Here is a 17,747-nt window from a genome sequence, read left to right as displayed (position 1 = left end):
ATCGTTGTTCATTGGGCTATGGTTGCCATGACTACGGACTCATGGGATTTGTGGTTTTAATGTTTTGTTATTGAACTTTGAACTTGCTCTATAATAATACGTGACCCCAGGAGCACAACTGAAGGCAAAAAACTAAGAACTCAAAGCAGATGAAGGCCAAAAACTAGGAATGCCGCAAAAAAACGGTAAACTACTGCCCCAGGCAACTGGAAAATTTAGTAACAACCAATGGGAATCCCGCAGACTGACAACCAATCCGAGCCTGCGATGCCGCCAAGAGTGGGCAAAAATTCGACTCAGCCAAAAATACTCGGCAGACGTAACTAGTCGATACCGATGTACTTTTGTAGCCTTTTGAGGTCGGTATGTCAACTTGCTGTGTTTGGGCTTTTTTTCTAAGGGAAAAGAGCGTATTTTATAACTTGATTAGGCGGAAGTTCGGTGAACCTGGGTTGGCTTGAAGACTTCAACCTGAAAAAGTGATTGTAGTTTCGGGGGGGCGGGCACGTTAAACTACATGGAAGTGATGGATAGTCCTCTGAACGTGGTGAGTGCTCATTGCGCATGTGAAATGAAAGATCCTTTGATGTTGTCTTGGTGATAACTTACATCCTCCATCCCTTGCTTTCTGCCTCTGGAAGCCACTTTAATGACGACACGGCTGCATTTCTCTCGTGATAATCCTACAGAGTCTTACTGGTGATCCCACTGATCTCTTCCCCTCCCCCAGTCGAAATCGTACATGCTAGTGGTGATAAACTTCCCAGATTTAACCATGGACGTCAATTCACGAAAATGCAGGGGTAGCGGAAAGTTACATCGCACACCCTTTGACGTTCCCTTTCACTCCCCCTCACACATGCTTAGACACACATTCACACAGTACGCACTCTCACCGGCAAGCACGCACACAACATACATTTAAAAGCAATATTTACTTACCTCAGCTTCTAGGGAACGCCATATTCCAGCAGTAATAGTGAATAAAGTAATATTCACTATTCGTGTAATAAAAAAAAAAAATGGCGAAAAAGAAGGTGAGTGGAGCACCAGCTGAGCTGCCCCTGTGTTCCTGACAGTGATTTTGCCGCCTGGGGTTACAAAGGCAGTGCCAATGGTTGTAAAAGGTAAGCCAGGGGTCTCGGCAGCAGTGACCCTTGGCAACCTCTAAATGACGTCCATGGATTTAACCCGTCCCATGGTGTTGGCGGTCTCCTCTCTCCCAGCGCTTCCTCCACCTCTTCTAGATAAGTCACTATTTCCCACAGCAAGGGCCTAGCGTTCGATCTTGTGTGGTGCAGAATTTGGCAGAGCACCCACCCGCCTGTAGTATGCCGTTTGTTCGTTTATGCAGGGGGCTGAGCCAAAGAGATCCCGTAGGGCGCAACCAATAAACCTACGCACACTGGGATCAGAGAATAAAGGCGTGTGGGGTGTGGCTGCAAGTCAGTCACGGCCAGAACTAACACAGCACAGTGTCCGCATCATTATTCTTAGAGAGTCCTGCCGTGGTGCAGCTCCCCCCTCAAGCGCTGGAACGTCTTCTAATTAAGAAAATTGATCCACCATGGTGAGACCTCAACACAGTCATGACACACGGTGCATGCAACTAAGAAAAGAAAACTCTAAAAGTATTTAGAGAAAAGAAGAGAGCAAACGTCCAACGAAAGGGCCACATCAGTGCACACACCACCTGGATTGTAGCGTGCAAGTCTTAGGAGAAGAAGGGGCACTCCACCCTGAACTGCAGAGTGCAGCCTGCCACAAGCTCAAGTCAGCAAGAGTAACACATCACAAGTGACTGTCTGTACCAGAATGTAAATGAACTTTGCACTCCCTCCACCCAGAAGAACGGTAACGGTAACAGCAGCGCCACCCTCAGAGCACACAAACATGGCCAAAACCCTGGCGATCTAATCTTTCACTATAAATGGAGCGACATCTGTGCTGGCGCTAAAATATAAAGACTGGGTGGAGCATCTACAATTCTATTTTGGGGGCGCTGACAAAGCGGTAGAACGGCGGCGCGTCTTGTTGCTCCATTTAGGGAGGAAGGACAGCCAGAAAGTCTACAAGAACCTCCTAGAAGAAACACCAAAAATCATACAACACTCCTCCGCGCCTTGAATAGCCACTTCAAACAAGTGACCAACAGAGACTATGAGAGATTCGTCTTCCGACAGGCCGTCAAGAACCGGAGGAAACCCTTGAAAAATTTCCATTGCCGACTCATAGAACTGGATCGCACCTGCGTTTCACGGATGAGCAAGAAGACCTACAGGGCCACACCATACAAGGCTGTTTGTCCTCCAAGTTAAGAGAGACCATCCTACAAGAACCAGGCAAGTCCTTGCAGAATATCGTCACCCTACGGCGCTCGGAAGAGCTCTCTAAAATATGGGCGTCTCACATGAAGGCAGTAGTACACTGACCGATTAAAAACTGAGCAGGTCAATGTGGCCCGAGTACGTCCAAACACCGCGACCCCCAAAGAACAGCCCGAAAAACATCAGTAATGTTGCTATTGTGGAGGCCCCATGCATCGTCCAAATGACTGCTCAGTAAAAGGCCGGCAATGCGCAACATGTGGCAAGTATAACCACTTCGCAAAAGTATGCCCATCAGCAAAATTCAAGACAAACCGCGCAGTGACCCACTCTGTTCCTGCAAGCGAAGAAGGACCAGAGGACATGGATGACGACACAGAGAACTTCAGTTTACGCCATCGTTGGCGTGTGGGCCACCGCCCCTAACGATGCCCTCTCCCAAAATGCTGAGTCCTCATAGACACCCACACTGTCACCACAACTATCGACACTGGTGCCTCAATTGAGCTGATGTCCGAAGGCACCTATGAGTCCATGAAGGAACCACCCCTACTCAACAAGACCAAAGTCTGGGTATTCGCATATGGTCAGGCAGCTCCAATACATTTGTGGGGCTGTTTCCAGTCATCTATAACCTACAAAGGTTCCAACACAAACACAGTGTTCTATGTAGCCAAAGGAGGTGCGGGCACACTGATAAACGGGCAGCCTGCCGAAAAGCTAGGGCTCATCTCATTTGCTCTAGGGGTACATGAGGAAGAGCTTGCCAGCATTCTGCACGTATTCACCGGCATAGGCTGCCTCAGGAATGGTGAAGTCAAACTCCACATTGACAAGACAGTGCAGCAAGTAGCTTTCAGACACCGGCGCGTTGCATTTCACCTTCGGTCCATCCCCCCAAGGAACATCTTGGCAGATTATTCAGTGCTCTTTGGACCCCTTATAGGTGATGGAGCCAACTCTGGCCAGAACCTAATACTCTAGCTGTTAGGGACTGCTTTATATCACGTTTCTGCCTCTCCACAACCAAATTTCTCTCGCAGTGGTATGGTGAGGAGTAATGGAGTTCAACAAGCATCGTCCCCATGGTGTCCCTGAATGCCTTAGAGGCAAATGCAGGGCCCTGGTCCGAATGGAATACTGCAACTGCATATATACCGATAAAGATCAGCAAGTTTTTTTATAACAGTTTGAGCATCAGCCGACCGCTGAGACCATACCCACAGGAATCTAGAACAAAAAAAAACAAAAATCTACAACAACTAAGATGTATTTGTATGCACCATCAAGTTGAAGTGAACCGCAGTGGTCCAGGTACAATCAATCAATCAATCAGTACATTTATAAAGCGCACTACGTACCCGTAAGGGTTTCAAGGCGCTGGGGGGAGGGGAAGGGGTTGCTGCTACTGATCGAAGAGCCAAGTTTTGAGGAGTCTTCTGAATGCGAGTAGGTCTTGGGTCTGGCGTAGGTTGGTCGGGAGGGAGTTCCAGGTCTTGGTGGCGAATTGGAGAAGGATCTGCTGCCGGAGGTCTTTCGCTGGATGCGGGGGACGACGGCCAGGGCGAGGTTCGAGGAGCAGAGCTGGCGGGTGGGGGTGTAGAAGCTGAGTCTGTTGTTTAGGTAGGCAGGTCCGGTGTTGTGGAGGGCCTTGTGTGCGTGGGTGAGTAGCTTGAAAGTGATCCTCTTGTTTACGGGGAGCCAGTGAAAGTCTCTCAGGTGGTGGGAGATGTGGTTGCGGCAGGGTACGTTGAGGATCAGTCGGGCGGAGGCATTTTGGATGCACTGGAGGCGTCGTAGGTGTTTGGCAGGGATGCCTGTGTAGAGTGCGTTGCCGTAGTCTAGCTTGCTGCTCACGAGGGCCTGTGTCACGGTTCTTCTTGTTTCAATCGGGATCCACTTATAGATCCTGCGGCGCATGCGGAGGGTGTTGTAGCAGGAGGAGGAGACTGCGTTGACCTGTTTGGACATGGAGAGGGAGGAGTCGAGGATGAATCCTAGATTACGTGCATGGTTGGTGGGAGTTGGAGGGGTTCCCAGTGTTGTCGGCCACCACGAGTTGTCCCAGGCTGAGGGGGTGGGTCCGAGTATGAGGACCTCCGTCTTGTTCGAATTCAGCTTCAGCCGGCTGTTCCTCATCCATTCGGCGATGGCCTTCATGCCCTCGTGGAGGTTGGTTTTGGCGGTGTGCGGGTCTTTGGTGAGGGAGAGGATGAGCTGTGTCAACGGCGTAGGAGATGATGTTGAGGTCGTATTGGCTGGCCATTTGTGCGAGGGGGGGGCCATGTAGATATTGAACAGTGTAGGGCTGAGGGAGGAGCCCTGGGGAACACTGCAGGTGATGTTGGTTGCTTTGGATCGGAAGAGGGGGAGGCGTACACTTTGGGTTCGGCCGTGGAGAATGGAAGTGATCCAGTCGAGGGCTTTATCTTGTATTCCGGCTTCGAAGAGGCAAGCTATCAGGGTGCGGTGGCAGACTGTGTCGAAGGTGGCAGATAGGTCCAGGAGGATGAGGGCTGATGTTTCTCCGTTGTCCAGTTGGCGTCTGATGTCGTCTGTGGCGGCTAGAAGGGCAGTCTCGGTGCTGTGGTTCCGTCTGAACCCTGACTGGGAGGGGTCCAGGATGTTGGTGTCTTCAAGGTGGCGGGTCAGTTGCGTGTTGGTGATTTTATTCGCTGACCTTCGCTGGGAACGGGAGCAGGGAGATGGGACGGAAGTTCTTGAGATCTTGAGTGTCAGCTTCGGGCTTCTTCAGGAGGGCGTGGATTTCGGCATGCTTCCAGCTTTCCGGCAAAGTTGCTGTTTCGAAGGAGATATTGATGATCTTCAGTAGTTGGGGGGCGATGATTGCATCGGCTTTGTTGTACACGTGGTTTGGGCATGGGTCCGACGGTGATCCTGAGTGGATGGAGTTCATGATCTTGAGTGTCTCTGTGTCGTTGACGTTGGTCCAGGAGGTCAGGTGGTTGGTGCTGGTGGTGCTTGCGGGGATGGGGTCTGGCGTGGTTGTGGTGGAGAAGCTGTTGTGGATGTCGGTGATTTTCTGGAGGAAGTAGGTACACACATTGTAGTGGCCTACTGGACACTAAGAGGGATGTCTGCGGTGGGCGTTTGATGTTTGAGCCCTTAATTTGCAGGCAAATGTCACAACAAAGGACATACTGTTTTGTCTGTTTGTATAGACCTGGCCACCAGTAGCGTTTCTGTAAGAATGTTACTATGGCCGAAATACCAGCATGAACAGAAGCAACACCCTCATTTGCTGCTTTTATTAGATCGAATCTCTGTTCTTCGTTGGGGATCGCTCGATCTCCAACCCCAGGAATTGTTGCTTTGGGAACATTCTATGCACTGATGTGGTAAGAATATTTTGTAGGGTATGCTTTTGGAAGAAGCTTGCCTTCAGCCGAAGCTTTCACGGCAGTCAAAATTTCATTATCCTATCTCGTCTGAGAACGAGTCACTGCAGCCACAGAAGCCGTAGCTACTGCAGATTTGGCTGCTTCATCAGCCAAAGTGTTACCGATAACGTGTACTCCTACACGTTGGTGGCCGAATGAATGTATTATATGGACACAAGGTAACTTATCCTTGAGATCAACCACCCTCCCCCCCAGAGTTCTGTGTTTATGGTGTTCCCTTTGGAATCTCTAAACCTGTTCAGTCACCAATGGTTAAGATAATCATTGTAAGACTGGACGCAGTTGTATGAGTCGCAGACAATTAAGGTCAGTAATCCTGGCTCTGTGTTTTCTAGCGCTAAAATAAGGGCTTTGAGTTCAGCCAGTTGAGCTGTGCGGTCCCCTAGGTTCTGCGTGTAGGTATTGTGAGGGTAGAAAACTCCATCCTTCATCACACCACTCACGGCTGCGCAAGCGGCTGAATATTGCTGTTTGGTACCTACAGCTGGTTGTTCTAAACCATCAGTGTAAATGACAGTATGGTATCTGTCAAGTGGCAAAATATCTAGAGGAGCGGGGTACTCCTGTTCGTATTGGAGAAATTCTTGTGTCTGAAGTTTTGGATCAACGATGTAGTCAACATCAGTGGCAGTCAGGGAGGTTGCCCATTGAATCCAGTGTGGATGTAATGATTGCTTTGGTGACTGCCTCAAAGGCGGGCACTGAGTAACAACAATGGTGTGTTTCCCTTGGGCAAGTGGCGACTCCTTAATGACAGCCATCTGAACTGCAGTTAGAATTTTTTCTGTAGGTGCAAAACATTGTTCTGCACTGGAGCATAAATGTGATTTATATGCTATGGGCACTGTGTCGCCTTCGTTAAAGGTGACATAAGTGAACCCAGTGGCACCAACAATTATTCTGAAGACCAGATTTGTTTTGTTGTCACGTGTGTGCAAGTGTTTTGCTTGTAGCATGTCCTGTTGCAATTCCCTAAGGGTGCGTGTGTGTTCAACTATCCTGTGTCTGCTAGAAAAATAAGGGCGTATTAAGTCATAAAGTGGCTTGATACGTTGTGCAGAGTCAGGAATGTATGTTCTGCCAAAATTGGAGAAACAAAGTAAAGACTGTAGTTTCTTGAAAGTGTTAGGTGAGTGGAGTTGAGAACATTTTTCCAGAAAGTGCGGGTCCAAGCTCTTCCCCTCGTTTGATAGCTCGTATCCCAGGAATAATACACTGAGAAAGGCTATTTTAGTTTTCCTAAAATTGAATTTGTAGCTGAGGGTTGTGAATCTTAAAACGATCCGATCGACCCTGGCAAGATGAATTTTGAGGTTGTCATCTGTGAGATAAATATCATCCACATAAGAAAACGGCTTGGGATCAATATCATGCAATATTGATGTTACTCGGGCTGAGAACAGCCCTGGGCTGTTCTTTTAGCCTTGGGGCAAATGACAGAAGTGTTTCTGTGAGCCAAATGAGAATGCACTCAGGTTCCGACTTTCATGTGCTAAGTTCTGGCAGAAAAACCCATTGGAAATATCCAATATTGTTTTGTATTTTTTGCGCACTATGTTGTTAATTAGTGCTGTGCTATGTGAATTTTGTATAGTGTATGTACGTGTATGACCGTTTAAGTGTCTGTAATCTAAGACTATTCTATAAGAATGGTGGGCTTTTTCAACTGGGAATAACAGGTTATTCATTGCAGAGACACAGGGCTCAATTACTCCCTGGTACTCGAGCTGAGTGAGGATCTCCCTCACTGGAGCTATTGCTTCACGTTTAACAGGATATTGTGGCTGAGGTTGGGGTGTAGACCTGATAGGTGTTACATGGTGAGGAGAATCCTTGTCCCAACCCACATGATTGTGGTATAATGCAGGTGCCTGCGCTAAAGCCCAATGGACAGCGTAGGCTTGTTTTACCGCCTCTGGAACAAGACCAGAGAAAGAAGGCAAAAGGACATCTTATCCATGTGAGAGCTTACGGACGTGCTCTGGTGGCCAGTCCCTTTCGGCCAGCAGGATGTCACAACTAAGTTAATCTCAAAATATCACACCAATGGTGCATTCTACATATCCCTCAATTTGGATATTTAAATCATAAACACTGTCCAGTGGGAGTACGCGGCTGTCTGCAGTCTCAACTGCAATTAAATCGCTAGTGGCTGTCGCATCCAGAAGATCTTTCAGACTCTGACATATCATGACCTCTACTGGGCTAACAGTGTCACTGCCCACGTCTTGTTCTTCAGCAATGTTCTCAAGTGTACTGGCATTTTTAAACTGTGGCTTTTGTTGTGGGGACATAACTTATTTTTTGTCTGAAGACTGTGGTGAGTCTTTCTTCTGTTTCACATATTCAAAACCTCGATCAGTAAGGCCACCTCTCTCGCTATGTCTATCCGGTGCGTCCTAAAAGGAATGAGAGGGACATGAATCAGTGTATCTTTAAGGAGCTTTTATATTGTCTCTATTTCTGAGAGTTTATCTCCTATCGGAGTTTTCCAGGTGTGGAGAATCTGCTCTCTGATTTCGTATATCTTTAAATTGTTTTTGTTTATCCCAGCGCTTGTTAGAACCCTCCTGTGCTTGTTTAGTACCTTCCTTAGGGGTGGTACTCTGTAATTCGAGCTTCTTCGGCTTGGCTCCCAAACGATCCCGTCCTATACTGGTATAGGTTTCAGAAATCATTTTCCATAGCTCTTTCTCCCGGTCCAAATGTCGAGTCTCTCAGAGGCGCTGGCGTATAGCCAGTGTTACTGCTTCCTCTTTGATACTACTGAGTATGAATGAGGAGACTGCGTTGAAGTTATGCATTAATTTCATCCTCAAGTCGAGGGCTGGAGCAGCCCTGTGCTAATTTTGAATTTGTTTGAACACTTCCGTTAAATTGGCAAGTGTCGGGGTACCATGTGTGGTAGTAAAAATTGCAGCGAGGACTGTACCCCATGTGGCACAGTCACCCACTGATGGAACCATCCCGAAGGACAAGCACATTGTGAGAATTCTATGTTTCTCCTTTGGTCCCTTATGGGGAAACACAGCTTCCAGCTGGTTTGTTTTCTGGGCTATCCAGAACGGTATTTTCTCTCGTTCTGTCGGTACCTTACCCATGATAGTATGTATTGTTTGTGGACTAATCCCAGTAGCCAATTGATATTCAGCCGATGCTGGTGGAGCTGGACACGCTGGTGTAGTGTTCAATTTTCGCATTATGAACTGAACAAGTCATCTGTAAAGTGTTACTAACTCAATGTATACGTTTTGCAGGTCTGCTGCCTGCATATTTTGTATACCTGGGTGTGTTGTGTATGTGGCAAACATAGGCCACATTGGTCCATCATTACCTAAGGGACCTAATCTCACGGGTTGTATTACATGTGGTAGGGCGCTATTAAACCAGTTGTGATGTTCTTGATAAGTAATCGGAATCTCAAGATACTGGTATGCTTGATACCATTGAGGTATGTTTACAATTCTGTATGTGTGGAATGTGAATGATCTTTGTTCTTCCTCAGGAAAGGTGACACGAGTAGAATATTTCTGTTTGGTAGGCTTCGCTAGCCTCTACTATGAATGTGACATCCCTGCCCTAATCTGTTAAGCTATACGCTGCTAGGTGTAAAGTTAGTGCTTGTCTAGCATTCTCAGGAATGTCTATGGCATTAGCCATGATTTGAAGTTGGTAAAGAGATGGAACACCAAATGAGGAGAAAGGTCCTTTTATAAGTTCGAGCTCGAACAACCTACAGCTTAATTAGGTAGTCCCTGTTCAGCTGAGGAGGATCTTTCCCAAGACCACGGACGTCTCCGTATAATGGTACTTTAGGGTACCTGAAGCATGTGAGGCAGTGATAGTCGGGGTATCTGTAAATTGGTGCCTAAACACCATCGTTTGTGGCGCCATGTTGTAGTTGGACTCTTGCTTTAGGCAAGACTGCTGGTTTAAGGAAGACAGTACTTATGTTTGTAGGTGACTATTCCTGTCCTAGAACAAGTCGCAACTGTCGTCCCAACCCTCCCGGCTCACAAGCAGCACCTCACCAAAAACCCAAGCAGTAAAAGGTGATTTTTGGTAGCCTTTACGCATGGACTCAAGTGTGTGACATCTCAGGGAGTGTCGTGGATAACTTTCTCACATGAACAACTTGTCTCAATCAAACACAGGCAATAAAGAAGATGCAGTAAGGTTTCAATAGGTTTTTTTTAACAAAACTGCAATCTGCAATAAGTTTCATGGGCTGCAATGATTACGATAATGAACAGTGCAAGAAACAGAATGGTAAAGACGAGTCATTAATACGAAGACCCCCACCATCTTGTAATATCATGAAATGACATGAGATCTGAAATATGTCCTAATACCCTAATGTCATGTACCTAGTCTCTAACCTAAAAGAGAGCTAGGTGTGATAAACCTAATCTGCCAGTGTGATGTCCATGAGAAGAGCCCCCCAGCCCTCGTTACCTTGGAATGGGGTCTCTAGCTCAGACTCAGTTGGGACACGAAGACTGGGTCAGCATCAAGGCGACATGCAACATTGATGGCATCTGGTCGGAATCCCTCTGAGTATCTGTTTAAGTGAGGAGTATTTATACAGATATGCTTGGACCCCGGACGTAGGTCTGTTCCCAAACAATAGATAACAAGACATTCTTAGGACGGTAATCTATATAAACAATTCCCTCGAAGGCATGAAGAGGGAAAGTACCTAATGTGAACACCTACAGTTTGTTTATCTTTGTCGCTTGATATTGACGCCTTAGCGCAGTGGCACTGTGTAGGAGGCTGGACTGGCTTGTAGTGAGTACCTAGGGTTACTTGCACCTTGCACCAGGCCCAGTTATCCCTTATTAGTGTATAGGGTGTCTAGCAGCATAGGCTGATAGATAATGGTAGCTTAGCAGAGCAGCTTAGGTTGAACTAGGAGACGAGTGAAGCTCCTACAGTACCACTTAGTGTCATATGCACAATATCATAAGAAAACACAATACACAGTTATACTAAAAATAAAGGTACTTTATTTTTATGACAATATGCCAAAGTATCTCAGAGTGTACCCTCAGTGAGAGGATAGGAAATATACACAATACCAAAAATATGCAGTATAGTCTTAGAAAACAGTGCAAACAATGTATAGTTACAATAGGATGCAATGGGGACACATAGGGATAGGGGCAACACAAACCATATACTCCAAAAGTGGAATGCGAACCACGAATGGACCCCAAACCTATGTGACCTTGTAGAGGGTCGCTGGGACTATTAGAAAATAGTGAGGGTTAGAAAATTAGCCCACCCCAAGACCCTGAAAAGTGAGTGCAAAGTGCACTAAAGTTCCCCAAAGGACAAAGAAGTCGTGATAGGGGAATACTGCAGGAAAGACACAAACCAGCAATGCAACAACGATGGATTTCCAGTCGAGGGTACCTGTGGAACAAGGGGACCAAGTCCAAAAGTCACAAGCAAGTCGGAGATGGGCAGATGCCCAGGAAATGCCAGCTGCGGGTGCAAAGAAGCTGCTACTGGACTGTAGAAGCTTCGGTTTCTGCAGGAATGACAAGGGCTAGAGACTTCCCCTTTGGAGGACGGATCCCTCACGCCGTGGAGAGTCGTGCAGAAGTGTTTTCCCGCCGAAAGACCGCCAACAAGCCTTGCTAGCTGCAAATCGTGCGGTAAGGGTTTTTGGACGCTGCTGTGGCCCAGGAGGGACCAGGATGTCGCAAATTGCTCCAGGAGACAGAGGGGACGTCGAGCAAGACAAGGAGCCCTCTCAGCAGCAGGTAGCACCCGGAGAAGTGCCAGAAACAGGCACTACGAGGATGCGTGAAACGGTGCTCACCCGAAGTCGCACAAAGGAGTCCCACGTCGCCGGAGAACAACTTAGGAGGTCGTGCAATGCAGGTTAGAGTGCCGTGGACCCAGGCTGGACTGTGCACAAAGGATTTCCGCCGGAAGTGCACGGAGGCCAGAGTAGCTGCAAAAGTCACGGTTCCCAGCAATGCAGTCTGGCGTGGGGAGGCAAGGACTTACCTCCACCAAACTTGGACTGAAGAGTCACTGGACTGTGGGGGTCACTTGGACAGAGTAGCTGGATTCGAGGGACCTCGCTCGTCGTGCTGAGAGGAGACCCAAGGGACCAGTAATGCAGCTTTTTGGTGCCTGCGGTTGCAGGGGGACGATTCCGTCGACCCACAGGAGATTTCTTCGGAGCTTCTAGTGCAGAGAGGAGGCAGGCTACCCCCACAGCATGCACCACCAGGGAAACAGTCGAGAAGGCGGCAGGATCAGCGTTACAGAGTTGCAGTAGTCATCTTTGCTACTATGTTGCAGTTTTGCAGGCTTCCAGCGCGGTCAGCAGTCGATTCCTTGGCAGAAGGTGAAGGGAGAGATGCAGAGGAACTCGGATGAGCTCTTGCATTCGTTATCTCAAGTTTCCCCAGAGACAGAGACCCTAAATAGCCAGAAAAGAGGGTTTGGCTACCTAGGAGAGAGGATAGGCTAGCAACACCTGAAGGAGCCTATCAGGAGTCTCTGATGTCACCTGGTGGCACTGGCCACTCAGAGCAGTCCAGTGTGCCAGCAGCACCTCTGTTTCCAAGATGGCAGTGGTCTGGAGCACACTGGAGGAGCTCTGGACACCTCCCAGGGGAGGTGCAGGTCAGGGGAGTGGTCACTCCCCTTTCCTTTGTCCAGTTTCGCGCCAGAGCAGGGCTAAGGGGTCCCTGAACCGGTGTAGACTGGCTTATGCAGAAATGGGCACCAAATGTGCCCATGAAAGCATTTCCAGAGGCTGGGGGAGGCTACTCCTCCCCTGCCTTCACACCATTTTCCAAAGGGAGAGGGTGTAACACCCTCTCTCAGAGGAAGTCCTTTGTTCTGCCATCCTGGGCCAAGCCTGGCTGGACCCCAGGAGGGCAGAAACCTGTCTGAGGGGTTGGCAGCCGCAGCAGCTGCAGTGAAACCCCAGGAAAGGCAGTTTGGCAGTACCAGGGTCTGTGCTACAGACCACTGGGATCATGGGATTGTGCCAACTATGCCAGGATGGCATACAGGGGGCAATTCCATGATCATAGACATGTTACATGGCCATATTCGGAGTTACCATTGTGAAGCTACATATAGGTAGTGACCTATATGTAGTGCACGCGTGTAATGGTGTCCCCGTACTCACAAAGTCCGGGGAATTGGCCCTGAACAATGTGGGGGCACCTTGGCTAGTGCCAGGGTGCCCTCACACTAAGTAACTTTGCACCTAACCTTTACCAGGTAAAGGTTAGACATATAGGTGACTTATAAGTTACTTAAGTGCAGTGTAAAATGGCTGTGAAATAACGTGTACGTTATTTCACTCAGGCTGCAGTGGCAGGCCTGTGTAAGAATTGTCAGAGCTCCCTATGGGTGGCAAAAGAAATGCTGCAGCCCATAGGGATCTCCTGGAACCCCAATACCCTGGGTACCTCAGTACCATATACTAGGGAATTATAAGGGTGTTCCAGTAAGCCAATGTAAATTGGTAAAATTGGTCACTAGCCTGTTAGTGACAATTTGAAAGAAATGAGAGAGCATAACCACTGAGGTTCTGGTTAGCAGAGCCTCAGTGAGACAGTTAGGCATCACACAGGGAACACATACCTATAGGTCACAAACTTATGAGCACTGGGGTCCTGACTAGCAAGGTCCCAGTGACACATAACAAACATACTGAAAACATAGGGTTTTCACTATGAGCACTGGGCCCTGGCTGGCAGGATCTCAGTGAGACAGTGAAAGCACCCTGACATACACTCACAAACAGGCCTAAAGTGGGGGTAACAAGGCTAGAAAGAGGCTACTTTCTCACACAACCCCTCCCCCCCCAAACGAAGGACAATAAGGCTAACCTTGGCCAGTTGAGACTTTATTGTCTAAGTGGTGATAAGTAGAGAGTAGCTCTGCAATAGACTGGTTACTCCCTTTATCATCCACTATATGGTTACTTCCCTGTGGGGATGTAAACCACCCTGTTTGAAGTTTTTTAGCTAAGTAACAATGTGAAGATGTATTTTCAGAGTTTCTATCAGTAAGTTTTAGTTTAGAGCAGTGGCAATTATCCACTGAACCTATTTGTAGTGATGGAAATGCCAGACAGGGATGCTGTCTCAGAAAAGCCATAGCTGGGCAAAAACTTTGTCCATATGGCTGGAAGAGGGAACAGGGATGCTGTTTCTCTTGAGTTGGAGCAGGGCAGGGATGCTGTCCTATGAGCTCCACACTAGGGCAGGGATGCTGTCCTAAGTGTTGTGAGGCAGTGCAGGGTTTCTGCACTAAAGTTTCTCTGGGAGGGTTGGAGGGATGCTCCATGTTAACTAAAATGGTGCTCTTTTTATCACCAATGTTAGTTATCCCACAGAGAGGTACTTCTACCTCAGGGAGTACAGTTTTGCCAACTGATGATTCCCTTGGAACAAGTGCCACCCCAGGAGAGGTTTCTCCCACCACAGGAATGGTATCCTGAATGGTAGGGTGGTTAGGGGATACTGTGATACCCTTTTTACCTGTTGATGGAGAGGGATCCTGAGTTTTCAGGCCTTCTCTCCTTTGCTTTTTCATTTCAGTAGAAATGAGAGGGAACAATTCCTCTGGGATGCCCAGCATGGCTGCATGGGCATAAAACTCTACATCAGCCCAACCTGAGGCCTCTAGGTCATTACCTAAGAGACAACCTACAGGTAAGCTAGGTGATACTACCACCTGCTTAGGGCCAGTAACTCCACCCCAACTAAACTGAATTATAGCTAAGGGAAGAAACTTAGTGGAGTTATGGACATCAATAATTTTATACTGTTGTCCAATGATGTGTTGTTCAGGAGCCACTAGGTTTTCAGTCACCAAAGTGATACTGGCACCTGTGTCCCTGTAGGCCAAGGCCTCAACACCATTTATTGAAACTGTCTGCCTGTACTTATCCATTGTAAGGGGACAAGCAGCCAGTGTGGCAAGGCCAATGCCACTAGGTGTGACAAAAACTGTATTGGGAGTGACTACCCCAGTTTCTACTATGGACCCATAAGTGAACCCAACTACACCCTTAACTTGACTGTTGCCAGCAGTCCCACCACTAGTACCACTACTGCTAGGGGCACTAGAGCTTGATGTATTAGTGGTGGCAGGCTCAGGGGGTTTACCTGGACAGGACTTATCCCCTGGCCTATGGCCTCTGTTTTTACACACAAAGCACCAAGGCTTTTTAAATTGTGTAGGTTGAGAAGAAGAGGAAGAATTTGTTTTATCCCCACCCCCTGAAGAGTGTTTAAGATTTGAAGTGGGATCTTTGGTTTTACCCTTATCCCCATGCTTATCTTGAGATTTTTCACCATCTTTCTTCTTAATGTTCTCTTTGTCACTACCTGTATGAACTTTTCTGTTCACCCTTGTTCTGACCCATTTGTCTGCCTTCTTTCCCAATTCTTGGGGAGAGGTCAGATCTGAGTCCACCAAGTACTGGTGCAACAAATCAGACACACAATTATTAAGAATATGCTCTCTCAGGATCAAGTTATACAGGCTGTCATAATCAGTAACTTTACTGCCATGTAACCACCCCTCCAAGGCCTTCACTGAATGGTCAATGAAATCAACCCAGTCTTGTGAAGACTCCTTTTTGGTCTTTCTGAACTTTATCCTGTATTGTTCAGTGGTTAAGCCATAACCATCCAGGAGTGCATTCTTAAGAACTGTAAAATTATTGGCATCACTTTCTTTCACAGTAAGGAGCCTATCCCTACCTTTTCCACTAAATGATAGCCATAGGATAGCAGCCCACTGCCTTTGAGGGACATCCTGTACAACACAGGCCCTCTCAAGTGCAGCAAACCACTTGTTAATGTCATCCCCCTCCTTATAAGGGGGAACTATCTTATGCAGATTCCTGGAATCATGCTCTTTTGCAGGATGACTATGGGGAATACTGCTGCTGCCACCATGGGTTTCAAAACCCAACTTCTGTATTTCCTTCTCTAGTTCTAAAGACTGTCTATCCAAATCCAGCTGTTGCTTTTTAAGCTTCAGTCTGGTTTGTTCCACCCTCAACCTATTGAGTTCCCTCTCTAACATTCTGTCATCAGGGTTGGTGGGTGGGACATTCTTAGATACAGAAGTTTGATGAGAATGAACAGAAGAAGACCTGTCCCTTACAGAGGGCACCCTAACAGCTTGGCTGACAGTGTAATGTGAGAGCATACCATCTGTATGATGTGACTCCACCTCAGTACCAACTATGTTAGACTGTCTAGTAATGGGCAGGCTAGAAAGTTTCTTTCCTGAATCTTTTCCTGGGGGAGTCCCTGGATCAGATTGGGAACCATTAGCTACTTTTTCAACAGATGGGGCACTTTTAGCCTTATCTTGTTCTCTAAGCATGTTAAGTAAAATTCCAAGGAAGGATTCTTCCCTACACTCAAACCTCTCTCTATGCAGAGACTCCTTGCTCCTTTCCAGCTAAGGTGATCATATGCAAGTTTGGACAGATCAACATTTTGGCCTGTGCCAGACATTTTTAGAGAGAGTTAAAGTGATAGAAAAAGAGAAAAAAGTTTTCAGAACTTTTAGAAAGACAGAAAAAAACTTTTAAAACTTTTTAGAACTTTTTAGAAAGTTTAGAAGTACTTTTCAGCACTTAGAATAGAGTGAAAAGAGGAAATGCAAAACTTTTTGGTTATGTGTATATACACTGAACTTGTTTTGTATATTTTTCTCTTATGAAAAGTACAATGACAAGAGTGGTAAGTAGTCTCAAAGCACTTATCCCACCGCTGCAAAACCAATGTAGGAGCCTGGACTGGCTTGTAGTGAGTACCTAGGGGTACTTGCACCTTGCACCAGGCCCAGTTATCCCTTATTAGTGTATAGGGTGTCTAGCGTAGCTTAGCAGAGCAGCTTAGGCTGAACTAGGAGACGAGTGAAGCTCCTACAGTACCACTTAGTGTCATATGCACAATATCATAAGAAAACACAATACACAGTTATACTAAAAATAAAGGTACTTTATTTTTATGACAATATGCCAAAGTATCTCCGAGTGTACCCTCAGTGAGAGGATAGGAAATATACACAAGATATATATACACAATACCAAAAATATGCAGTATAGTCTTAGAAAACAGTGCAAACAATGTATAGTTACAATAGGATGCAATGGGGACACATAGGGATAGGGGCAACACAAACCATATACTCCAAAAGTGGAATGCGAACCACGAATGGACCCCAAACCTATGTGACCTTGTAGAGGGTCGCTGGGACTATTAGAAAATAGTGGGGGTTAGAAAATTAGCCCACCCCAAGACCCTGAAAAGTGAGTGCAAAGTGCACTAAAGTTCCCCAAAGGACAAAGAAGTCGTGATAGGGGAATACTGCAGGAAAGACACAAAGCAGCAATGCAACAACGATGGATTTCCAGTCGAGGGTACCTGTGGAACAAGGGGACCAAGTCCAAAAGTCACAAGCAAGTCGGAGATGGGCAGATGCCCAGGAAATGCCAGCTGCGGGTGCAAAGAAGCTGCTACTGGACAGTAGAAGCTTAGGTTTCTGCAGGAACGACAAGGGCTAGAGACTTCCCCTTTGGAGGACGGATCCCTCACGCCGTGGAGAGTCGTGCAGAAGTGTTTTCCCGCCGAAAGACCGCCAACAAGCCTTGCTAGCTGAAAATCGTGCGGTAAGGGTTTTTGGACGCTGCTGTGGCCCAGGAGGGACCAGGATGTCGCAAATTGCGCCAGGAGACAGAGGGGACGTCGAGCAAGACAAGGAGCCCTCTCAGCAGCAGGTAGCACCCGGAGAAGTGCCAGAAACAGGCACTACGAGGATGCGTGAAACGGTGCTCACCCGAAGTCGCACAAAGGAGTCCCACGTCGCCGGAGAACAACTTAGGAGGTCGTGCAATGCAGGTTAGAGTGCCGTGGACCCAGGCTGGACTGTGCACAAAGGATTTCCGCCGGAAGTGCACGGAGGCCGGAGTAGCTGCAAAAGTCGC

General features: G+C 47.4%; 1 protein-coding gene across 2 annotated transcripts in view; it reads left to right on the top strand.

The window, feature by feature from the left end:
* The first annotated feature begins 401 nt into the window (after positions 1-401).
* The window catches only part of NRBF2 (nuclear receptor binding factor 2), a 283,596-nt gene continuing 266,250 nt past the window's right edge, over positions 402-17,747 (top strand). Inside the window, exon 1 of one of the 2 annotated variants that reach the window (XM_069218932.1) lies at positions 402-547. In XM_069218932.1, coding sequence (XP_069075033.1) covers positions 518-547 — 30 coding nt within the window. In that variant the 5' untranslated portion in view covers positions 402-517. The remainder of the gene's footprint in view (positions 548-17,747) is intronic. The other variant, XM_069218933.1, reaches the window with a different exon arrangement.

This window comes from Pleurodeles waltl, unplaced genomic scaffold (genome assembly GCF_031143425.1).
Source record: "Pleurodeles waltl isolate 20211129_DDA unplaced genomic scaffold, aPleWal1.hap1.20221129 scaffold_144, whole genome shotgun sequence".
In the NCBI taxonomy this organism is placed as follows: Eukaryota; Metazoa; Chordata; class Amphibia; order Caudata; family Salamandridae; genus Pleurodeles; species Pleurodeles waltl.
The sequence above is the reverse complement of the archived record's forward strand: the minus strand, read 5'-3'. Positions and strand labels throughout refer to the sequence as shown.